At 32.2% G+C, this 26,935-nt stretch overlaps 1 protein-coding gene across 2 annotated transcripts in view; it reads right to left on the reverse strand.

Moving 5' to 3' along the window:
- ADAMTS20 (ADAM metallopeptidase with thrombospondin type 1 motif 20) overlaps positions 1-26,935 on the reverse strand; it is a 188,927-nt gene that overhangs the window by 50,640 nt on the left and 111,352 nt on the right. For both annotated transcript variants that reach the window (XM_082635388.1, XM_082635386.1), the window contains exons 24-28: positions 26,693-26,800; positions 25,475-25,639; positions 25,089-25,379; positions 24,087-24,248; positions 22,629-22,805 (exon numbers count right to left, since the gene is read on the reverse strand). In XM_082635388.1, the coding sequence (XP_082491514.1) occupies positions 22,629-22,805; positions 24,087-24,248; positions 25,089-25,379; positions 25,475-25,639; positions 26,693-26,800 (903 nt within the window). The remainder of the gene's footprint in view (positions 1-22,628; positions 22,806-24,086; positions 24,249-25,088; positions 25,380-25,474; positions 25,640-26,692; positions 26,801-26,935) is intronic.

Raw genomic sequence — 26,935 nt, forward strand, 5'->3', positions numbered from 1 at the left:
GACATTACAGTTCACTACCAAAGTGAGGACTGTTTCTCACAAAATGGAATAGCCTCTCCTCATCTAACTGGAAGTCACCTTTTATTCTTTCTCTTCTTTGTTATTCTAATCTGTAACCAAGACTAATGTTAAACATAATTTTAAACATATTGCTTCTTTATTTTTTTCAAGAACTGACGATGAATCTCTGTTGTCCTTAATACAATACGAAAACAAACCTCTTCCCTGCTTTCTTGATCCACCAAATTTCAGTCAACATCCCTTTCCAGCACAATATTCTGTTTCTTTTCAACACGCAACCTTTGCTCTACTTACGTATAACATAATTACTTTCTCTTTAGGGTGACATTTTCACTCACCACAGTGCCTGATTCATATTATTTCCTTTTACTTCGACTATTCACTTGCCCTGGTGCTTTCTAAACAGTACTTATCCTTAAAGCTCTAAGTCCACCCCATGTCTAAGGTGAATACATATCAATCTTTCACTTCTCTGAACTCTTCTGTCTCTGTTTTTGGCACTTCATCATTTTCTATTTTTGTCACATACTTTATCCAAACTTCTAGAGGTCAAGGACCTTTTAGATCACCCATGTCGCCCACAAAGTGGAAGGTATGATAAATATCAGCTGATTAATTGATGTTGATTCTTGGTGCAAGCAGTTATTTGTTTTTATTAAACTCTAAAATAATTTATTAAAACAGTTTACTTTTCCATGAAATATATTTATTGGATATTAAGCTCAAAGTCTTCTAGGAAAGATAGACAAAATGTATAAAATCAAAGAATTGCAAAGTAAATTATGCTTTCATTACACTTTTAAAGTAGCACTCTCTTTCCCCAAGATCTAAAAAGGAATAAGTACATTATTTTATCATGTCTGATGAATTCCATGTGGGCATTTAAGTAAAAGAGAACACATTATGCAAAGAATTATGTTTTGGTTGGAACGAAGCAGTCATAGAGTAAATAACTAGTGAAATGTTACCTTCCTTCTCTCAAACCACAATACATTCTGAGTTGTAACGTTTCCACAAAATAGCTTATTTGGTAGAAAAACCCAAACATGGTCATTCTTTGCTCTGGGACCCCAGTAATTCTTTTCATTTTTGTTTTTCTCTATTTTATATCCCTGATACCATCCTATTCCCTTGAGGTTTTATTAACTGTATAATTTTTTTGAACTTTATTTTATTTTTTACACAGCAGGTTCTTATTAATCTGTTTTGCACATATCAGTGTATACATGTCAATCCCAATCTCCCAATTCATCCCACCACCACCACCACCACCCCACCCCTCTTTCCCGCCTTGGTGTCCATATGTTTATTCTCTATATCTGTGTCTCTATTTCTGCCTTGCAAACTGGTTCATCTGTACCATTTTTTGATTAACTGTATAATTTATTTCCAGCATTCTCGTCAAAATTTTTTTTCTTTAAAATCACCTCTGTCATCCTTAGTTGACAGTCTTACTAACTAACTCTTTCTGAGATTTTTCCATGAATACTAAGGAGCAATAGATATAGGAATTGGTGACATTAAATGTAAGTAATCTGAATTGACTATTCTTATAAATTAGGTGAAGACACGTGCCTATTTAAGGAAAACAGGGCATTCGAAGCAAATGTAGAATTTGCAAGCCCTAAAAATAAAATAGAATATCCAGAATTGTGCAGTTGACTGGCACAATCAGTCTCAAGATGGACAGTTGGAATTAATGAGTCCATTTTCACATGATTAACTTTGGAACAAGTCTATTCTTGTTTTTCAAATGAAGTTGTACATAATTACAGAATGATTACTTCTGATATTGGAAGTGTGGATAATTGCTTTGTTTGCATATAAAGATACTATAGAAGAATGAATGAACTGACAATTTGTGAGAAACTTGTTGTTAATTTAATTCTAGAAACTTAAATTGCAAGACAAAATAAAATAAGGAAATGAAGTTTACCTAGCTCCAGTTCTAGGAAATGGAAAACCGTGGGGTTTGTGTGTGTGTATTAGACTTTCATAAACTGTAATGGTGATTGGGTCTCTATCCTCTCTGAAAGCAGTGGGAAACATACTGATATTGGGAGAATTAGTATGTACCCTAATTAACAGTAAAATACACCTGAAAAGTAACTGTTACACTATACCCTTGTCATGTATAAAATGCCTTTTACCGACAACAAACTGGGTAACTGTATGTAAGTTCTTTAATCTCACTCAACCTCTATTTTTCATATGTAATATTAGTAAAAGAATGACTATTTCATATAAATGTCTGGGTAAAGGTAAGGAGAAAGGAATTTTTTAAACAAGAGAAGGGGTCAAACTTAAAAAACTCTAAAGAATTTATAATGCTATAGCAAAATGTAAAAAAATATTAAAATTAATAAAGAATAAAAAGAATCCTGCAAAACTTAATGTTAATTATATGAAGGACAACCTTGAAAATGTCTCTCATAATGTAAAACGAATGGGAAGATGACATAGAGAGAGAATATTGTTTCCTAGAAAACACTCTGCTAATTCCCAGCTCACGACATTTGCACATGTCATGTCCTCCAGTCCCAGCACCCTTCTTCCATTTCAATCCCTATATATTTTTCAGTGCTGAGTTTTAAATCTCATTCCCTCTGCAAAGCCTCCTTTGGCTGCTGGAGGATATCAGTCCAGGCTAGATTAGATGTGACTCTTACGGAGCTTTTATACCTCAATACCTGGTAACCTTTTCCCCTGTTTCTTTTCCCTGCTAGACTATAAATTCTACTGGGAACAGATTTATTGCAGGAAATCATGAAAAGTAGAAATAACCCCAGAATCACTTGTTCCTAATTTAATGTGTTATGAACCATTCTTCTTCTCAAAAGAAAAAATAATTCCATTGTACCATGAACCATAGTTCTCCTAAAATAATAATTATTTCACTGGTGCTACCTTAGCTGACTTTAGATGGTATGTTTTAAATTTAATGCTTAAATTACATAGTAATGGTCAGGCTCAATTTTAGCTATAAAGATCCCTTAGCTAGCTCTTTGAAAACCAGAGAAAAAAAGAAAAAAGAAAAAACCCTAAAGTTTGGTCCACTGAAAAACAAGTGAAGTCAAAGTTAAGAGTAAGAATTAATTATTCATGGGATCTATTTTAATTAAGTTTGACTAGAAAAGTAGCTAGGCAAAAAAAAAAGTAGCTAGACTAGAAATTTGGTTAGAAATGTCTATTTCACTTGTTACTGCATAGTGTCATCTATGGATGAAGGAGTATATTTTTGTTTCTATGTTCCTCACGTAAATTTTAGCTAAATAACTCTAAGAATAAGTACTAAAATTAACATTTGACATTTTATATTAGGAAATTATTATTAGAAACACTTAATATTAGAAAAGAGATATAACATCAACTATAAGTTTTACATTAAATATTTTTAATGATTATCAAGATGAGCAACCAATCAGTGAAAGCACAGTCTTTTACAGAAAAACTTAGCAATTCACATAGATTCTCGGTTTTTTATTTAAAATTTCCTAATTAATTCAATATTTTAGCCTAAATAATTTCCAGTTCTCTAAATGGATTTCAATCAGTAAATTTGGCAATGACCCCATTGTTTAAAGTCAGCAGGGTCAGTTAGTCTTTCAAGGTCAATTAGTCAGAACTAGAAGTGTCTTGTAACAATTAAACTACAGCTTCCTTAACATTCCTCTTCATTTGCTGATAAGGAAAATATTTAACATTAAACAAGTATTATCAAAATTTGATAATACTATTGTAAACATTTTATTCTATATCATGGTTTATCATGAACCATTTCAGGGATAGTTAAAAATAATGACATTTAGTTTTTCAGCTAACAGAAATAGCATAATTTGACTTAATTTTAGTTTTCCAATGTTGCTATTATGCAAAAAATGACTAACAAGAAAATACAAAACTGAATAAAAATAAGTGAGTTACTATTAATCAATTTCACCTTGCTTTTCAGAATCTTTGGAATTTTCTGGTTGTTTTTCGAAACATAATCATTAAGTCATCAAACAATCTAATGAAGAAATGAATTTTTACTTTATTTCTAGATGTCACATTTTCTCTGTTTCCTGACAGCAAGGTCCACAGTCATCTGTTGAAAATGTGAAAGCTCATAACTGGATGGCTGGAAGTCATGTCTATCCTATTGCTTACTGTATGACAGGTATTAGCTAAGACAACCAAGGAAAACCTGCTACCAAGTGACAAAGGGGTTCACACAGTGTTTTTGTTTTAGGAGAGCTGGGAGTCATGTCTATCCTATTGCTTACTGTATGACAGGTATTAGCTAAGACAACCAAGGAAAACCTGCTACCAAGTGACAAAGGGGTTCACACAGTCTTTTTGTTTTAAGAGAGCTAAATGTGTACAATCATTACACATTACAAATCTAAGTCCAAATATACCTTCTCACTACAAACCAGAAATGCTTTCCATCAAGACAGGTGCAACTGAATAAGAGGCATCAATTTACAATGAATAAAATGGAGAGGTTTTGATTTAAACACAAACGTATCATAGTAGCTAAAACATAATCAGGTACTAGAAGTGTCTCTGTGGAAATAATTTGAGAGGATTAGTTGTGGTTTTCTTTGTCTTTATGGCAATTCCAAAAGTATCAATGAATTTCTCACTATAGGAACATGTATTATTTATCTTTGTTTTGAACTTTTCAAAACTAAACGATTGTATGCTTCTATAGTAAAGTTAAATTTTAAATTTTTCATGGAAAATTTTTGATCATAGCTATTTTACCAGAGAATTTTTTAAAACGATGTTTTGGTGATTATGTTAAATGTCTTTACAACACTCTTATGAAACAAAAAAACTGTCTATGAAATGACATATTACAAAGGGAAATGATAGAGTTTCAGGCCAAAACAGTCCAGAAATTAGATATTCTATGGAATAAAACACTATTGTGTGTATGCATCCATGGATATATATGTTTCATTTTTTCTTTCTGATTTTTAAGAAGCCTATTATAACATTCTCTAAATAAAATAAAGAGGCTAATCAAACAAACAGGTCACATCTAAACCCCAGGAACAGCATGTTTTTTTAAATTTCAGGAAGACAACGATAACTATTTATCTAAGAGAAAAGCCCCAGTATAGAAAAATATTAGCTATGAGTTTTATACAACTATTAATACTTTGTAATTAAGGGCATTCCTTACAATGGTGGAATACTATTTTAAATTGAGCTCCAAAATTATTAGAGAAGTAAAACATTGAAGTAGTTAGAGCAAAACAGCCAGAGTATAGTAGAGTAGGGTATCTCTCTGTTTAAAGAGAAGCAAAAAAATGACAAAAATATGCATATTAAGAGTAGAGTGTCAACTCTGTAAATATAGTACTGCCACTGTTCCTTTAATTCAATGCATATGTGCAGTAAGGAGTAAGATACTAAATCTTATCAACAGGGACCCCATTCATAGTATTTCCTGAAAGATTATACTTAGAGTTTTAAAGTTTAATGGAGTTTGAATATTTCCTTTTTAACCTGTTACAGACACCCTTTGACTATGCAGCTTTAATAATCCAAGACAGCATTTGGTTTTTAGAATATGTACTACTGAAATATTTCATTCAGTTGCATTGTATCTGATTATATTTAAAATCTGCAAATTTAGACATTAAAAAATTTTCAAGTCAGATTCATTTGCAAAGATGTTTGAGTCTCAACTTAAAGGACAAAGAAATATATGCTTAATAACAAACATATCCAGTAAACTTTCACTACATTTATATTATTGTAAATATTATAATATATTAATTTCTAATGTTCTAAAATTTTGGGGGGTGGTATATATGTATATATTTACATATACACACAAAATGGATTTACAGTTCTAAGCTAATCAATGCAACACAATTATCTCATGTATAATTTATCTGGCTAATTCAATTGCAAGTAATATTTAAAGATAATTTACTATAATATAATTATGGCTATGGAAAAATTTTGTGATTATTTTCACTTTCAAATATAAAACATGAAGCAAAATTGCAATAACTCATGCAAGTACTTTATACAGAAAATTTCACTTATTTTATACTGTTTTCCACACATAAATATTAGAAAATTAGGATAAAAATCACCCCAGTATATGATAACTAAAATACTCAATTATTGGATTCATTTTCTTCAATAATAAGATTTGATAAACAATCCTTATAAACCTGCAAACATGAGTTACTGAACTCAGGTTTATTTTGCTAGAAGCAACAGTAAATGTAACTCTAATTCAAAATGTAAGCACTATTTGTAACAAATAAAATGACTCAGGAAAAACTGGCATTAGTTTAAAGCTTGTAGATTATTCTTTTAGCTTCCTTTCTAATAGTATAGTGTGTGTGCATTACAAAGGAGTAATGAACATTTCAGACTCCTCCGTAAAATCTCATCTAAAGAGTTCTTGTTCAGAGATTTTATTGACTCACTAACACAAATCTTAACAATTACATGGTATCAGGAAAAAAATTGTTACTGTCAATATGAGAATAATATAACTCTTGTCTAATTTTAACAATTCTTTAGGGGCCATTATTGTGCATTTACTTTTTCTTGATGTCTTTATACAAATCACAACAACTGGGACATTACTTTTGTTAGATGGTATGGCATGTTCCGTGATAAAAACCCACATTTTAACCCCTGGGAGCTGCATTCAGAACCATGAGCATCTGCTTTCCTGGATGGAACAAAGCAGAAAACTATTCAGTGTGGGTAGACCATAAAAAGGTAAAGAGATCAGAAAAATAACTAAAGCATACCTTTAAAAAAATAGATTGGCTTTCAAGGCATTACTTCCTATGGTAACATTTACAAAATTCTTAAAATCAAGTGCCAACAGAATAGCAGGATTTACCATTTCAAGTTTCTACAAATGTTTTCATGCTAGCTGTGGGAGTTAACAGAAGTAAAGCCAAGAAGTTTGCTTTCAAGTAGGGTTATAAAGATCTGAAAAGGAATATGCACAGAGAACTCTCAGATGAGAAATAAAAAATGAGCTCTATGAAGGCCTTGATAAGGGAAAAGTCAGAGTTGAAATTAAAGGGGTGATACCCACTGCACCTATTTATGTCTATTTATCATATGCAATAAAAGTTGTGAGGCAAAAATGTTTTGGGGATTAATTTTTCAGTGAACTTAAGCTAATTTTAAAATTATATTAATCAGATAAAGATTATTTATGTTAAAATTTAAGGTGGGGTTTTATAGTTTTTACTACTGGGGAGTGGAAGATAGAATAATAAAAAGGGCATGGGATTTGGAATCAGAGACCTACACTTGAACCTCAATTGTCAGCAGTTGAACAGCCTTGGGCTGGGTGCTTAACCTTACTAGTCCTCAGTTTTCTCATCATAAAGTGGCAATAATAACACCTACACCTCAGGGTAGTTGTGAGATTAAAGGGGATAATGGATGAAGGAACCTAAAACAGTGCTTGACACAATACTCTAAAGTCATATTAAACCTCTGTTCCCCTGTCTTTTTCTTCCTTTCCCAAATCCTCAGTAAATAAATTTTTAAAAAGGTAGTGAAAATACAATCCATAGTGTGGGTTTCTCTATTAAACACTTGAATGGAATAGGGGCATCGTTCAACACTCATACATTTGTAGCTCATTCAGTAGTGAGAGAAGGAGGGTAACCACCTCAAGGGAATTCAGGTAAGACCCTATCTTGTTCCCCCTGTAAAAAAATTCTGTTTACTAAGATGCCGAAAAACTCTTCAGACATACAAGTTATTTCAGAGTGGAGAGAAGGAAGAGAAAGTAGAATACGAGGTGAATAGACATATGGTCAAAAAAAAAAAAAAAAAAAAAAAAAAAACCTAACCAGTTTCAGTTAAAAATGATGGGGTGATCATATGTATTCATTTCCCCCTCCCTCCTTGATTTTTTTTTCAACCCACAAAGTCAAAGCAAGTAAAACAGACTGGAAGATGAAAAGAAGAGAAAAGATCAATGTGAAGCAAGACAACCTTGTACATGCAAGACCTCTGAGCCACTTAGCACCTGGATGCAACAAGAAGGACTACATCTCCTCAACTCCTCTTTAGGCAGATGAGGGGTTTATTCTTTGGAGAAATTAACTTGTGGGAGTTCCAGAGCTGGGGATGCTTGAGGAAGAATAAGGGAATTCTACACATTGAACTCTTGACCCTTAGTCTCTCTGCCCAGAGTACTCTTGCTCACTGGCAGGGCGTTCAAGTGTTCTTCTCTGAGAAACTGGGTCTCCAAGAAAAAAGACCTTAAACTATTGACTTACAGGGAATAACATCAGTCACTAGATGCTATCCAAACGCAGTTTCATATCAATTCTCTAGTACCTTACTCTTAAATATGAATGAGCTGCAGAAAATTATCAACTTTTGAAAAAAAATACTTCCATAGGAAAACCAGAAAACCACTCCCACCCTTACCCAAAGAAAGGATCCAAAGGATAAGGAGACCATCAAGAGAGAATCTCCCCTCAAAATCACAGTAATTAATATGAGAGAGAGAGAGACTAGATGTTGTATGGGCAAAAGAATAGAATACTATGACTCCAAAGCAATTAGAATGCAAGAAAAGGCTTTGGATAATTAAATATGTAATAACATAAATAATTCAAGAGATGGTTTATACACTGACAAAGTTTCCCATCAAGTAAAACCAAATGACAGAGACAGAAAATAAGAGAATAAAAACAAGAGAATTAGAGGATCAATTCAAGAATTCTAATATTCAACTAGAAAGAGTTCAAGAAAGAAAAATGAAAATAGTTGCACTCTTAATCCAAGAAATAACAAAATTGATTTTCTCAGCACGTCTCCTTAATGAAAGGGCCTATAGAATGCCTAACAAACTGAATTTTAAACACACACAAACACTAAGTCACTTTATCATGCAATATCAGAACAACAGGGACAAGGATACCAAAAGCTTCAGTGGCATAGACATGAAGACAAAGGCACCTACAACAAATCAGGAGTCAGAATCACCAGACATCTCAGAATGCTAGAGGATAAGGTAATCCCTTAAAAATTCTGAAGGAAATTATTTTCAAGCCAGAATTCTAAAACCAGCCAAATTATCAATGAAATATGAGGATTGACCAAAGACATTTTCAGATTTGCACAAAAGGAAAAATGTATCTCCCATTTTTCATCTTTCCAGAAGATACAGGGAAAAGTGTTTTCATATACAAGAGTAAATAAAAAAAAAAAAAACATGTGATGCAAGAAAAAGTCATCAAAATCGAAACTGAGTGAAAAGACTTCACAGGATTAGAGAATGGTCAGCAAGGTTGTTTGTCCTGGCCAGATCAAAAGAGGATGAATGGGGGTCAGGGGGCTCTGGGAGGAGTCTAGGAAAGAGAAATATCTGAGCATTTAGAAAAAAACATTCATAGAGATTTTATACACCTGTTCAAGCACTTGAGAGAAAAAATAATAATTGGAACATTCAAAGAAAAACTAAGCAAATTTTTAAAGGAAGCAATTATTAACTCTAGGAAAATCAAAGAGTTGTGCAAGAAAGGACCAATGCTTTAGGGACCTCCCTGGTGGCGCAGTGGTTAAGAATCCACCTGCCAATGCAGGGGACACAGGTTCGAGCCCTGGTCCAGAAAGATCCCACATGCTGCAAAGCAAAGATCCCACATGCTGCAAAGCCCGTGCGCAACAACTACTGAGCCCGCGTGCCTAGAGCCTGTGCTCCGCAGCAAGAGAAGCCACCGTAAGAAGCCCGCACACCACAATGAAGAGTAGCCCCCATGCACTGCAACTAGAGAAAGCCCGCATGCAGCAACGAAGACCCAACACAGCCAAAAAATAAATTAATTAATTAATTTTTCAAAAAGGAGCACAGTGTTTCAAAGTACACTACTTGGCTTCACACTGACGTAAGGAACACTACCTGTTGACTGAATCAAGATTTATTTTGAAGATAGGATTAGAAAATTAGCGGTCCATTTAGAAATTAAATAGTCAACCTCTATAAAAGGAAGTCAATAAGTAATTTTTTTTTTTTTTTTTTGATGCATCAAGAAATAGCAGAGTAAGCCTGTTTGGAAATAAGGAAATACATATCAGAAGACATAGATAAAAGGATTTAAAGATTAATTCTGGGTTAGGAAAGACTGCAACAGGAGATAGCTTTTTTTCTTTATCAGCATTTTAGCACCACTTATTTTTTTAACTATGTACATGTGTTACATTAATAAGACTATATTCAAAACTGTAATCGATGATATTTAGTTCATTAATGGAGATCAATGCCAAACTGGGTGAGCTCTCTCTAGAGGTATGTGCTTGAGCTCTGGATCCACCTGGGTATGGAGGAGACTATTAATTACTTTATGAAGACATGAAATGTATGCTTCCCAATTTACTTGTGACATAAAGTTGGAAGGATTTATTTAAAAGTCAAATATGAGAATTTAAATAAAAACTATATGAATGCAAACTACTAGATAAAAAGTAGAAGTTCTATACTTTTACTTAAAAATATCTACTACTAAGGAAAAATAAAATGATTAATAACAGTATCATATACTATACATATTAAGCTTATACTGATGTAAGATCAGTATAAAAAAAACCAGGTGACCACTAGGAACTGAAATTTGATGCAATATTGATGATATTGGGCTCAGTGTTCATATTAAGGGTGGCAATATTCTTTTTACAGTTAGACCATTTTTGCTAATGAACGAAATTCTAGATGTGAGATTTTGAGAGAGAAGTAAAAAAAAGGTGATTGCGATGATTAAAGAATTGAACAAAATAAATATATTTAACCAGGAAAACAGAAAAATAGCTGCCTTCAAGTATTTGCCCTGTAGAGGAGGAATTTGATGCATTCTTACTTCAGGGTGCAGAATGAGAGTTACAGAGGAATATTCCATATATATCAATTTTACCCCAAAATACAGAAGAACAATCATATAATTTTCCGAAAAAGAAGTGGATTATGTTGTGTTATGTATGGTCTCCAACTTTAGAAATGTTCATCAACCTAGAAACTGTGTATAATTCAGATGAAAAACAGTAAATAATGTATGCTTTGGGTAGAAGGATAGGAAAGAGGAAATTGAAAGTCTCTCCCAATTTTAAAGGTATAATACCAAAAAAGTGTAAGAAAACAGTATTTTTAAAACATTTCAAGAATCACAATAATTTAACTTTTTAGATATATATTTATGGGTTTATTTTTAAAGTTGTATTATTTACTCAAATGAGAAAATGCAAATTTCTGCACACCTGAATTACGGGACATCCATTGGTAGGAGAATATGCCATCCTTTACTTCTTAAGAAATTTCAAATAAATCTTATAGTTTTATATTGCCTCATTTACTATGACATAGTTATCTGAATGAAATCATGAAGTTATTCCCAGACTTTTAAATTTTAGTTTCTGATAAAATAGCTTTCAAAAAAGAATCTGCTTTTTGGGGCTTCCCTGGTGGCGCAGTGTTTGGGAGTCCGCCTGCCGATGCAGGGGACGCGGGTTTGTGCCCCGGTCCGGGAGGATCCCACATGCCGCAGAGCAGCTGGGCCCGTGAGCCATGGCCGCTGAGCCTGCGCGTCCGGAGCCTGTGCGGGGGGCCGCGGCAGTGAGAGGCCCGCATACCGCAAAAAAAAAAAAAAAAAGAATCTGCTTTTTATTATCATAGCCACAGCTAAAATCTTTCCAACTAATTTCTCTTTTAAAAACTTCTCTAGAATTTTCCTAAGCATTAAAATATATATACATGGAAACATTTTCCCAGTCGATAAGGAAGTGAGTTTTATGTACAAGTTTTCTCCATTTTTTGACTTAAAAATAACTGTAAAAAATCCTCATAGTTTGAGAGTGACACAGGCACAAAAACTTGAAGACAATGTTTAATTTCATGAAATACAAAAAACGTCTCCAAAGCTCTCCTCAATATAAACTGTAATCTTAAATGACCTATTTAATTATATCTAAATAAATACCATATCCTTGTTAACATAATCGAAATTTGGATATTAGGATGATTTTCATGTATAAATTATGCATCAACAAAAATAACTAGACTTTCTACCAAAATATGCCCACACATTAAAGATGCTGAAATAAAAAATAAATGAGAATTCTAAACTTAATAAGGTCAGAAACCACATCTATAAATGTTTTCTGAATAAATGAATGAATAAATGCTATGTAGAAAAAAATGAGCAAATACATACAAAAAACATCACTTAAATATGCAGTTTATGTTATCTGAATGAGGTAGAGTTGAATGGCCCTTAATTCTACAAAAATTACACAGAAAAGAAAGCTTCATGTAATTTAGATCTCTTTCTCCAAGATTTTTGTTGTTCTTTTACTGATTCTATGGGGTGCCTTGTGGATCAGCATAGATGAGAAGTGTCTCCTGGTTTCATCTAAAATTAAGATCTTGCCAATTTTAGCAATGAAATGCTGACTTGGAGACTGGAGCCCATATGAGCTCCTACCGTTCTTTTGAGCCTGGATGCTGAAGAAATATCCACTGATGTGAGAGGAGCCAGGCCTGATTATCTTCCCTATTCCTAGATCTGAAAATGTTCCTAAGGCCCATGAATAAACAGTAAAAAAGCTTCCCTCAGATGGAAGGATGCAAACTCTGGTGGTAGAATATGGAGTCATTTTTTATTAGTGTGGCAGTAAAAAGTTCCTTTTATTCTTTCACTCTCCTATAAAGAATATATTCTCACAGAACACACATCACCATTTACATGGCACATTTTAATTCTCACACTATATTTAATGATATCCCAGAGTGATTCATCTTTAATCACACAAAGTGCTTTCTGGTTCTACCAATTGAATATTGTTATATTTGCATTTGTTTATGATGGGTAAAGTCTACAATAAGAAAATAAACTTTTGTGAATATGTTTATATCCTGAAAAAATTACAGGTTAGAAATAAAAATGGTTCTACTTTGGGCAAGGCTTTTTCTGACAATTTTAATAATTTCACCAAAGTTCTCTTCCCCAGAAGTCTGACTGCTTGCCACAGTATTTTCAATTCTGTTTTTATTTATATTTTGAAACTAGGTTAGAGTCATATTTCCTGCTATTAATAAATATCACATTAAAAGAAATGTTTGTCTCAAAAATGATGATAGTCATCTCTTTAAATGTATTAATTTGTTGTTGCTTTAGTCTTTTTTTAACCAGCTGTAATATGTAATATCTTCTATCTCCTGATACATTCGTGTTTTTATCCTCCACACCTAGTACTATGCAACCATCGTTAACACACACTAACTGTTATGTAAATATCTACTGAATGAATAACTTAAGAGAACTACATGAAGATTATAAATTTTAAAGTCTGATAATATCAAGTGTTGAGAAGGATGTGGAGCAACTGTAATTCCCATACAACCCTTCAGAAAACTGTCTGTCAGTATTTACTAAACCAGAACCTAAGCATTAACCAAGAGTCAACTCCTGTCTACCTACCCAACAGATGTGCATATACATGTTCACCAAAGACATGTGTGAGAGATGTTCATAACAGCATTATTTGTAAATCCCAAATTAAAAACAACTCCAATTGCTTGTCAGCTGGAGAATATTCATATAAATTCATTAATTTAGTCACACAACAAATTTATTCATACAGTACTAGAATGTAATAAGAAACTACAATTACCTGCAACATGAATGAATCACACAAATGTCATATTGTGCCTCTCACAAACAAATTCTCTAAGTTCCATTTGTATAAAGTCCAAAGACAGGCAGACTTATAAGTGATATTTGATGTCAGAATACAGGTAGCTTTGGGGTGTATAGTGATTGCAAAGGGTATGTGGGGAAATTTCTGGGGTGCTGTTTTTGGTCTGGGTGCTGGCTACTCAGGTGTGTTCACTAAAATTCACTGAATTGTACCTTTATGATTGAAAGTATTGCTGAATGTCACATTTCTTAAAAGTTTGAAGAAGAAGCCAAACTCTAGTCTGAATTGATTTCTTTCTTACACTAGAGTATTTTTGCTTCAGTAGATCTTGTTTCAGATTGTTCAATGTGTTATACTTATCTACTGCATTCAGATTTTTAGCTTTTTGAGGAAAGAGGGTTAGTACTTATTATTGGATAAGTGATAATAAAAAGCAAAATACATTGAATTTTAAGTTTAAACAGGCCCTATGCTAATTACTTTACCCATTGTCCATTTAATACTAAAAAGTGTCCTCTTTCGGTAGGCACTATTATTATATTCTATGAAACAAAATCTTCGAAATGTTCAGTAACTTTCCAAAAGTCACTCAGTTACATAATAGCAGTTTTAACTCAAGCGTAGGCATTCTAACACCACAACTCTTAATCACAAGATCTGGAATTTTCTTACTATTAAAAGTTTCAGTAGGCTTAGGAATAATGATATTGCTTCAAACTCTTTTGGTAAATGAAAATTTACATTTCTCTTGGTGAAGTCAAGATTATATTCTCTTACGTGAAACTAATACAAAGCCAAGTTATACACCATCAAACGGGCTGCTCAATCTGCAGTTTCTAATCATAGTAAATTCTTGACTCATTGCCCAAATTTTTTACTCTTCAAGCCCAAAATTAATTTATCTCAAAATTATCCAACATGACTTTTCTCAACTTTATTATCTTGACAATACAGTACTTGACAAGATGTTCTCTTATACATCTTTTCCTCCCATTTGCAAAAAATAGTCCCATGAATCTCTCCTCTACCAGCTTCTTCTACTCCACTACAACCTGAGTGTTGTGAGTAATCCATAAACACGTGATGAGTAACTGAACGGGCCCTAAATCATCACTCTAAACTTTTAGAAGAGTCCCCTCTTGGACTTCTCATCTCCAGTCTCTGATATTTTCAATGTGTTTATACTTTATGATGAGAATTGCCTATGAATCTTCCTAAAACACTGCTGTGTTCCCACTCCAAAAAATTCAATGTTTTTTAACAAACTTAAAGAATTTTTCCATTTTTAAATTCTCTTAAGCATGATACTTATTGGTCCTCCTTGCTATGGCCCAATTCATATTTCATATTTCTAACTTTATTCTTGCCCCTTGTCTCTCACAAACCAACCTACACTAGTCAAATAACTACTTTTTCTGGCCTCTGGTTTTGCTCAGGGTGATCTCCAACCTGGTTCCTCCTTTCCCACTCAAATCCTATCTACCCATCAAGGCTTATGCCTTCTTCATAAAGCCTTACGTTTCTCCAACTGGATGCACATTTTCTGACTTTCCATGACATCCATTTCTGCCTTGGGATTTGTGTATATATTTATTTTTTCCCTGGACTGTGAGTCCTTTGAGTACAGTATATCATTCTTATTCATCTTTAGCTTTCTTAGCCCAGTGCCTGTTATAGATGGGCTCTTAATAATCTTGAATGGATTGATGGGGATTAATTTTGGGGAGCTCAGTGGCCACCATTCCCTTTATAGTTACCTCCAAAGTCTCTGAGTTTCCCTGGGTCACAACTGCAAAATGTCAAAAGTGCAGGGAGATTGAAAATAGCTCAGAGCGGTCTTAGAGGATCACCTTAGAGCTCAGTTACAACTGATAGAGAAGAATTTGTTATGTGATCTACCAAAAACTTTGTAATACATCATTTAACTTTCACAAATATATGAATGTCATATAATGCATATTATATGATACCAGGGTTTTAGTGCAAAGGTCATATCACAATAGGACATGAGAGAGTACCTTCCTAGATATAGCCTACTAGATTTAGGTACATTGGTGAGTTTAAGTTTACCCAATCATGTGGGTAGGGGAGTACAACCAAGAAGCAGATGATGGTGTCTATGAAAACAAATTACATAATTCCAATCTTTACTGTGTAACATATAAGGTTTTAGAGATGTACTGAACCGTTAAGTCTCAAGTATATCTCAGAGGCAAGGTGATTCAATGGAGTACAAAAAACATTTTTTAATAGTCTCTGTTCACATTTGTTTTCATCTAAAGTAAGAAAATAAGCTTTACTATATGGGGTTATATGTCAGCCTGATATGTAATGCATATTAGGTATCCTGGCAGGGAGATCTTCACTTGTCACTCACTTTCAGTGTACCCACCACACTTCACACACACCCACTTAGGAAGATGAACAGATTACAGTACATGTATCAACTCATAACACTCTAATCAGATGAGTGCCATGACACACTGCTCCTGATGGTTTTTCAGTTTTAAGCCACAGAGTTTTGCCGATTGTGTTCAAGTTACCAAATGGGATCATGAAGATGAATTACTAATTTTTCTATTATGAAAAGAGTCTTGTTCCAAATTTGCTGATTTTTTCTATGATAAGGATTAAAATGTTATACCTGTCACTTAAACAAATAGACTTATAATCTCTCCTTTAAGATAAAGGAGACATTTAAGATTGAATGAGAAGGCAACTGCTTTTGGAAAATCCTTCTAAGGAGAGAACATTTTGAAATGTTTGGAAGTGTTTCTAGTGTTATGGGACTTTGTTACCATAAGTATGCCAACGATAAAAATTCTCCAGTGTATTTTTAAAACTTTGGAGCAAGATTTTCTAATAAGTTTAAATTGCTTCCAAATCTTTCAGTTTCACTGTTTTAACAGTATTTGTTAAAATATAAAGATATAACCCCTTCCAGTACTTTTCAAGAAGCAAATGACAGAATGAAAAATGGAAATTTGTCAATTTTCAGTAAATTTTTTTAAAATAACTGGTATGATCCAATGATTTAAAATCAATGACTAGTTTATAACAGGAACATCCAGTGATAAACTTTGCTATATGGAGGTATGCATTTAGCAAAGTAATTTTTTTCAGCTATGGAAGCTACTGAAATCATATATTGGAATAAATCAGACTTTTGAATTGCTCTAACAGTACTGAAACAAGATTTTCAAACTAATGAAACATTCTACCACTTTTTAAACATGAGATGAGTACAATAATAGTTCACTGAGAGAAAAACTTTATTATCAATAAAATTAAAAATATATTTAATATTAAATATTCATCTTATCCTTTTAAATGTATATGTTCTATAAATCACATTTATATATTAGTTTATGCTTGCAATGTATAGATATATAAAAATATATAAGGGTATGTGATCAAAATATTTTACTGAGAGATGTACATATAATTAAAAATTAGAAATTAATTGTCTAGAAAATGTCAAATAGACCCTTTAAAGTGTTAATGTTTGACTCTGTTGTAATTATATAGGAACTAAAATCTGATTCTCAGTCTACCGAAAGTCGACACAAAATTATAACAAAAAATTAGGGATCTAATAAATGCACTAATATTAACATGCCTATATATCTCATACAGCACATAGATATTGTAGAATACTGAGACTGTTCTTCTAGAACATCTAAAAATCTATTTCCAGAAATTCTTAAACATTCTGAAGCATTATGCCTGGGAAAATAGAATTACAATGGAAACACGACCATCCATTTTCTTCATATAAAGAAAAATATAGCAGTATCACCATTTCACGTTGACATGTTTTTTAGAGTTATTTTAAACTCTACATTCTAACTTCACTCAACCAAACACACTTACAAGTATCCTTTTTTACACTCTCATCATTAGATTATCTCCTTAAATTTTTCCTAAGTCACACATTTCAAAACTGCAAGGTCCATTTGTATCTCCAAAATTATTTTCAAAGCATCATATCTAGGGCAAACTATAAATCAGTCTACATTCTCCCTTTCGGTGATTCATGAAATCTATGCACACACACAGACAAAAGAAAAAGATGCTGCGATCAGGCAAAAGCTAACCTATTCGTCTACAACAGAGACTTGGACACCACTCATCTCTAGCCAGGTTATAATGGAATACCTCCTGCTAGTTAAGGCTTTCTAGAAGGATCTCTTGGAATAATTACTATGCTTTCAAATACAATCCTTATTACCAATTCTTGGATAATTATAATCATTTGAGTCCCCAATATTATGAGTCTTCAATATTATAAATCACAAATTTGTTACTGAAATAAGAGGAATCCCATTCTGCTTCTGATCATCTGTTTATCTGGTACATTCACCACTAAACTGCAAACTCCTTGTACACAGGGATTGTGCCTGATTTACCTCTAGTGACTAACACAACGCCGAACACGTAGGGGATGCTCATAATTTGGGGGAGAGTTGATGAATGTACCATAGAATGATATGGCAATATAATAAATGGAAACATTATTTCAACAGATTTCTATGATAAATTGGAAATCAAATAGATTTCCAGTCTGTTGTTATACTGGCGTTTGTCTTTTCCAAATTTACGAAAATAACCGATTACTATAAATTGTTTTACTGAACACTCCACTTTACAAAGAATTGACAGTTTCTTGAAACCATTTCCCCACACATTACCTTGTTCCCCTGTCTGATTCTGGTCTTAGGAGCAGTGGAGCCAGTAACAAGTTCCTTCCCGAGTTCATTCCACCTTGAGTGGGAGCTACAGTTTAAGAGGCTGCCCGACCCCTCTGCTCAGTCTCTCAGTGTTCTTTTGTTATACAAAACTGTTAAATTGACAAACTGCAGATTTACTAGGTGTGTACGGCTACCCCATGCTCATTTCTGAAAGCACCTCTATTTATCACATTCCATTGTATCATATTAGAAATTTAGTGCTCTCTCTCTATATATATACACATATATATATATTTTTTAACATAATGCTACAGGAAGGTATTATTTTAAAAAGAGACACTTGGGGAAAAGGACTAGCATCAAGAGGGTTCAAGTATCAAGCTTTCCTTTTTTAAAAATAATTTTCTCATTTTTAGAGGAAAAAACAATCTTGAATGGGAAAAATACTCTCTTTACCTCTGTGTGATCATTATTAACCCCAGAACACAATGGAATACACATCATTTTCTTACCAAACATGAATTCATTTTACGTAGGGAATAAAAAAATATTCATTTTATGTAGGAATATTCTAGGAAAATAAGTCACTTAAATGAGGTTTAGGGGGAAATAAAGATAAGTTAATATAAATTTATTTAAAGAGCATTTGCTAGAATAGTTTATGTTACATGTAGTGTCCCTTACAATATAAAGGAAAAATAAAACTTTTACTCATCTTTTAAAGACTACCCTGGGCATGAGCACATCTATTGTTAATTTACTAAATAAATTTGCTTACATCACAAATTTTTATTCATTATTTATAATATATGAAAAGAATATTAAAATCTCTAGTATTTAAAAATTGATAGCCAATAATAAATCTTATTTTTAAATACCAATGTTAGTTTCTAATAGGATTATCTGAAAAATAGCAGTAGCTTATACATATACTCAGTAAAATTATGAAAACATATACTATTCAACAATTAAATGTTTAATAAGAAAAATTAACAATTTGTTATTTAAGAAAAATACATCAAAAGAAAAGAGGCATTCATTACAATACAGGATCTGTTCAGTGACTTAAAACATGTTAGGTATTGATCCAAGGAATAAGAATATAACATACATGTGAATTATGCAAAGCACAAAGCCACAACACATCATTAATAAGCAAGGGTTAAAATACAATCATTTCACATTGACTAATCACAAAAATGCAGTCATTAAATTAACAGACATACGTTAAGATTTATTTATTCCTTTCTTTAATCATGCTTATAAATTATTACAACACAAGGTTTCCAACATGGAGAAAATTTAAATGTATACTTACAACATTTTTCCTAGTTACATTTTAATGATTTAGCACTTGGTATTTTAATTTTGCTTTAAAATGAAAAGTGTTTAAGATTTCATGTCATATATATATATATATATATATATATATATACACACACACACACGTATATATATACATACACATACATTTCTTAATTTTCTAACCTAGTAAATAGGATTTGAAATTAAAGTTATACATGAAAGAATATCAACCTGATATGTTAAGTAGAGATATTCTGAAATTTGGCTAATATGTAACAACACTGAAAGAGGTAAAGGGTTATATCTGGTTTTAACAACAAAACTTCAGATCACTTAAACCCTTTTAATATAAAAGGCTAATTTAAGGAATAAAATTCTTCATATAATAAGAAATCCAGGTGCTCTAATGATATATATTTACTTTATGCCTATAAAAAGTTAATAAATAAAGTTTATAAAAATTCTGATATATACATCTACTGTGATTTTTAAATTTTTATCTTCAATTTATCAAAAAAAATATAGTTCTTTCCTAGTGCAAAGACTGAATTAGTCAATGAACTCCTTTGTGGAACAAACATGTATTAAACAATTGAAGACTTTTATATTTCTGTCTTACTATTTTTTAATTTGTGGTTATTGTTTTCTCGGTCATTTGTTTTTTGTGAGGTTGAAAAAAGTTACCTCTACACAGGGTCTTTAATGAACATTCAGGTTTTTCACTTATGACATCATTTACATACAAAGAAATAACATGACACAAATATATTGGAATGTAGTATTAGATATTATTCCAATACAAGAAACATTGTGTGATGTTGTACACCTTAAACTTATACAATATGACCATATATAACTCAATAAAGCTGGGGAAAAATTATGTGAATACTACAGTGAATATGTAGAGAAGATTGATAAACATTAAGATATTCAAAAATGTTAAACAAAGGATCAAAAACATCTAAAACTGACCCCAAATAAATATTTGTAATTCTAATATGCTATAACTTTAAGTACATTTTACATTAAATTTAAAAAGTTTTATAAGGTTATTAAATAGAACAGGAGTCAACAAGCTTTCCCCAGAAAGGACCAAATAGTAAATATTTCAGGCTTTGAGGGCCAGTCTCTATTGCAACTAATGAACTCTGCTTTGTAGTGCAAAAGCAGCCATAGATAATACATAAAAAATTGTACATGACTGTGTTCCAATAAAACTTATTTACAAAAATAGGCAATGGGCCAGATTTCATAGTTTGCTGACCCCTGAAATAGAAAATCTGATTCAAAAGCACTTAATTTTAGGAACTTCAATATCTAGCACAAAGCAGGAGACATAAGTAAATGTCTAATGCTTCGTGAATTAATGAATTCATGAACGAGTGGGGAAAATAAAACCTTTGTGTCTGCTTTCCTAATTGAGGCAAAATTCCAAGAAGGCAATCTATGGATTAAGTCTTATTAAGAACTAGGCTTGCAAATTAAACCAATAAAATGAAAGAAAATGTAACAGAGATATAGTAAGGAGAAAGTGAATTTCCAATCTAAAATGACTAACAAAAAATATCTTTAAAATGAGTTCCTACAGTATTTCACATCTCTCCAACTAAACTGTAAACTCCATAGGGGTAAGAAATATGTCTTTATTATTACTGTAGCACAGTACCTAGGATATAGCAGATGGTCAGTGAACATTTTATTAAGTAAATATGTGAATGCTTTCCATAGCAAAATATGTTTTTTGTTAGTTCCTGAAAAGTAATGGCTCTCTACTTCTAATGCAGCAACTTAACTTTAAGATTCTCCTATAAAGTTAAAATGTTCTGTTGTTTTGTATCAGTCACACTGACTCTAAAGATGAATTTCAGTCTGAACTGGAACTTGACCTGTTCTTCAAATAGCATGAATTGAAACAGGTTTACATTTCATCATAAAGCTTTGACTTGGGTGAAGTAAAACAAGTGTACACATCAGGGTTGGAGATAAAACCAGAGTTATAATTATTTTCCAAATAAAGAACTGTTTAACTTTATAAATTTAATTATAAATAGATTATAGACTCCAATCAGTTTTTCACCTGAGAGAAGTATACTTAGTTGTTCATGATTTAAAATATCAAAAGTGACCAAAATGCTAATTTCAATATATTTATATATTAATTATTCTTCAAAGCCTGGTATTTGAAAAATACTAGAGGAAATTAATCATTCATAAATATTTATGGATTTTGTCTATGGCTCAAAAAAAATAAAAAATTAAAAGAGCTCAAAACACAGTAACTCCACACAGTGGAAGAAATGAATATTCTTATAAACTACTATATAAATCATACTTTTCCATGATGTATGTGACAAACTGTAAACAATTAATTTACTTTGTGTAAGTAAATTTCTCTATATTTTTTAATACAATATTTTCACATTTCCAAACAAAATACTAAGTTTAACAATGATAAAAACAAGAATGTTACTTGCTTTTAGATCAGTTATTGGACATTGACAGACAAAAGCCACAAACAGTTATATACTCAAACAAGACACAGCCTTAACTCGCCATTGTTATAAGCACAATGTTAACATTATGTACAAATGTAAATAGTAAAACATTTCCAATTAATTTGTGGGCAAGCCAACGGTGTACTGGAGAAAGATACTTCCATTAGAATAGTGCTATGGTTCAAAATTCACTTATAAAAAAATAAATACATATAAAACTATTTTATATATATGTATATATTACAGTACTTGAATTTGAATGATTCTTCTTTCAAACTATCAAGCCAAGAGGGCCAATGGTCTGCTTTAAAAAAAAATCAGAAGATAAAATGTGTGCATCACAATTTATGAAGAGAGGAAATTAAAGTAAAAGGAACATAGAAAAACAAAACCAAACAGAAGGATAAAAATAAGAATACTATCGTACCGATTTCCATGGTCCCCGATGCCATGATACATCATCAGGGCAAGCATGCACATGACATTGTACCACACTAGGTGGCTTGTTTAAGATTTCACAGTTTTGCTCTTGTGACATTTGGCCATTGGGAAATAGACATATTACGAATCGTGATTTTATTCCTCCTCCACATGTTTGTGTACACTAAAAATAAGAAGAAAAATCAAAACTATGTGGCTTCAAAAAGAATATTATATTGCTTTATTCAATGTTGAGTACATAATCAGTATTGCTAGAGTTTAAAGTTATCCTTTCTTATAATCTTATAATTATAAGAAATATATAAGAATATATTTATATTCTTATATAAGAAATATAAGAATCCTTATAATTCTCAACATTCTTCCTGGGTAAAAAATAAGTCAAAGTTTTAGTTCTATAATTTTTTTTAAAAAGACAAAATTTTGAGAATTGGTACTCTAATAGGTATTAACTACATAATGTATGGTATCCTATCAAAAGATGACTGTGTAGCCATGAAAGCTAATAAGGGAGATCAAAATTTATAAGCATAGAAAGATGTTCAATATATATATATTACATGAAAACAGCAGATGGCAAAGTGGCATGTATAGTATGAACCTATTTCTGGAACCCACACAGAACAAAAGTCTGGCAGGAAATGTATCAAATGTTAAAAGTTCTTATCTTTTCACAATTTTTCATTTTATTTGAATTTTCACTATGAGATTTAACTCAGAAATGAAAAGGTTACTTTCATTTTGGAAAATAGTAAAAGTACATTTTAAAGAGGTACTTGCTATTTATTAGCACCTGGTCAGAGTGTATCTTTAAACAATGATTTCAAAAATCCTTATGGAGAGAAAATATGTACTAAAATCATTCAGCAAAAATATTTGACTAATTAAATTAGGCGGTTTGTTTTATTCATCCAAAGCCAATGTAAGTCTTTCTTCTTTCTCATGCATAATATAGGTGGAATTAGTATTCATTATAACCATTTTTTAAACTATCTTCATAATCCCAGTGCCTAAAAGAATGCCAGGACATGAAGAAAGTGCTCAATAATTGACAGCTCTCCATTTAAAAGATTCAGCAAATGAATGGTTCAGCCTTCATTTGATATGGATATAAGGATATAAACATGCCTATATATCACTCTAATTGTCTATCTTTATATCAGTCTAATTTTCTAAGAAATTAAAACAATAATATACTACTTTTAGAGAGGTTTTAGTAGGTCACAGACCTATTGGCTAGCACAAAGGATTCTGTTAAAAATCTGGAGTATATATTTCCTATCATGAATGAGTGATTTATATATTTTCACTGACTCAATTTAAAAAAAAAATTCTCTGTAGTACAGTGAAGTAAGATTATCCAACGGTAACAATATGAAGTGCTTAACTTTCAGTCTTGGGAGATGTCATAATCTCCACAAGTTTAGGAGGTAGTATGACTTACTTCTCCCCAGCTTCCGTAGCTCCACCGTGGACAAGGTCCCGAATCACAGTGCTTTGACTCTGGGGGTTTGGAGGCTGCATTGCAGTAACTGGCACTTTGTCCATTTTCATCCTGGCAAACCACAGCTCTACGCTGAATACCTCCAGCACAACTGCTAGAGCACTGAAAAGGATGGAACACAGGAACACACAAACTGCAGATTCCATGGCACAAAATTACATCAAAAAAACCCCACATAAAAACAGTACTTTGACTCAAATTCAAGCTCTCCACGTTAAAACCCCCCTCACTGGAATCATAATTTGAATCGAGAATATCTGTCAAAAAACACTTGGGTTTTTTTTTTTTAAATACATAATGTGTTTTATTTAACACAACATAACCAACACTTGGGTTTTAACTAGGGGTTTCATTAGAATTTGTTGATGGAAAGGTGAAGTTTTAAAGCTTGCAAAAGGAAATTCACCCTTGTCCTAAGTGTTAAGTAAAAAGGAATTAAAGTTTTCAGGTCTCATTAGGAAGGAAAAAACCAAAAGATAATATTAAGTTACTAAATTTCACACTGTTTTCCTTTATTTGGTATCTTTACTCTCATATAAAATATGAACCACAGTTGTACCTTTTCTAGTAATCATGATTTTATTCCAGCTTACTGCACTGCTATCAGAGTAATTTCTGGGGTTTGGGGGTTTTTTTCTTCATAAACACTGGTAGTCTTAACACTTAAAAGATTTTCTTTTATTTTTACTATAATAAACTCTGGGATTGTTTTCAAGTGCATTCCTCTGTAATCACAATATCACATTACTGTATAATTCAATAAGAACTCTGGGGATTTGTAATCTGCATCAAAATTTGCTTAATCCTTTTAAGATTTAAACTACTGATCTTCAGAAAAATTTAGCATTAAAAGCATTTGATGTCATTACATACATATCTGTTAAAAGGCCATATAACATAACAAAATTACAGAATTAGTATAACTCAATAAAGAGGGCTTACTGATCCCCATGGTCCTGTTCTCCACTGGTTTCCTCTGATTGATGGATGGACCCCCTGATTTTGATTATCTTCTGGTTTGTGAGTTAATGGAAAATTCCTGCCTGGAAAATGGCTTGGCTGCTCAGAGGAACTCGGAAAGTGGCTGTATGTGGGAGGGCAGGCTGCCAGGTTACATTCTTGTTCTATCACAGGGCGGACTTCAGGGTCACAGTAATTCTCATTAATTGGCTGATGATAGTTGATGCATAAAACTTGTCGAGTTGTTTTTCCATGGCCACAGGAAGCTGAACACTGATCACAAATTCAGCCAATAAACTACATTTTCTTAAATAGCAAGTATTATATTTAAATATTTCATTTCATTTTTTTCACATAAAAATACTTACAGGTGACCAATTCCCTGTTTGCCACTCTCCACAAGGGCTAAAACAGACAGCTATTTCAGCTGGTCGGGGTAAGTGGGCACAATATGATTCATCTGCTATTCCATCGTGAGCATCACGACAGCTTACATAGCGGGCTTGATTCCCTCTTCCACAAGACACAGAGCACTAAAAAAATTGAATAATACCAAGGAGTTATACAGGACATTTCCACATCCCTTACACTTGGCTGTTGCTCAAATTTCTAAGCCTCAAGTTTATTGAAAAAAGTTAAATTATAAATACTATCACCTGGCATCATTTCTGAGTCAAAGACAGGGCAGTGAATATCCCAATGAGTTTAGAAAATAAATTTCACAAATCAGATATTTGTGATAATGAAACAAAATACTCAGCTTCTAGGAATATTGATTAGTTGATTGTTAAAATTAAGAAAAAAAACAGAAAATATTTTATATAAGAGAATCTTAAGATATCATTTAAGATAACTATTAAAGACCTAGGTAATAGAGTAGATAGGCTCTCATAATTAAAATATTCAGAGAATATGTGAAACTTAAAAATATATCTTTCATATATTTTCATATATCTTTCATATATTTAGTATATATTTTCATATATACTAAAGCAAGTATATACTCTGAAAAGATTAAAGCCTTCAGTTTAGAAAAACAACATGAATATGTGGTAGTTTAAATAAAGGCTGATAAAAAGCCTGTCACATCTGCTTCTCATAACAACCTGGGACATAAATATTATCATCCCCTGAACTGGTTTGCAAGGCAGAAATAGAGACACAGATGTAGAGAACAAACGTATGGACACCAAGGGGGTAAAGTGGGGTGGTGGTGGTGGGATAAATTGGGGGATTGGGATTGACATGTATACACTAATATGTATAAAATAGATAATTAATAAGAACCTGCTGTAAAAAATAATAAATAAAATAAAAGTTAAAAAAATAATCAATAAATATTATCATCCCCATTTGGTAGATCAGAAAATAGAGCTAGAAAACTTAAATTTCTTCCCAGAGACACAGAGCTCGTGAAAGGCAGAACAGGATTTAGTCATTAAATTATCTAATGCTAAAACTTATATTCATCAAAATACCTGAGAATGAATGCATACATTAATTTGGCAAATCTGTAGCAACTATTTTGTGGATGTCTGAAAGGCTCCATAGTAGAAACACTGTACCTCTTAAAGGAATTCACTTACTGGGGTCCAAGAACCATATCGCCATTGTGCTATCTTTCCCATGGGAAGGGCTGGTAATGAAGTGGCCCCAATTTTAGGGATAATTGGGCAAGGTGTAACAATACAGTCCTGTTCAAAAGAAAAATGGGTCTCACAAAACATCAATGAATTAATTAACATTCTGCTTTATACTAAATCCTATACTTCATTTCATCGTCCACATATATAAGTAAAGAACATTTGCATACTAAACTACAAAGAAGC

Source organism: Mesoplodon mirus (assembly GCF_964341445.2).
Source record: "Mesoplodon mirus genome assembly, chromosome: 11".
NCBI lineage: Eukaryota > Metazoa > Chordata > Mammalia > Artiodactyla > Ziphiidae > Mesoplodon > Mesoplodon mirus.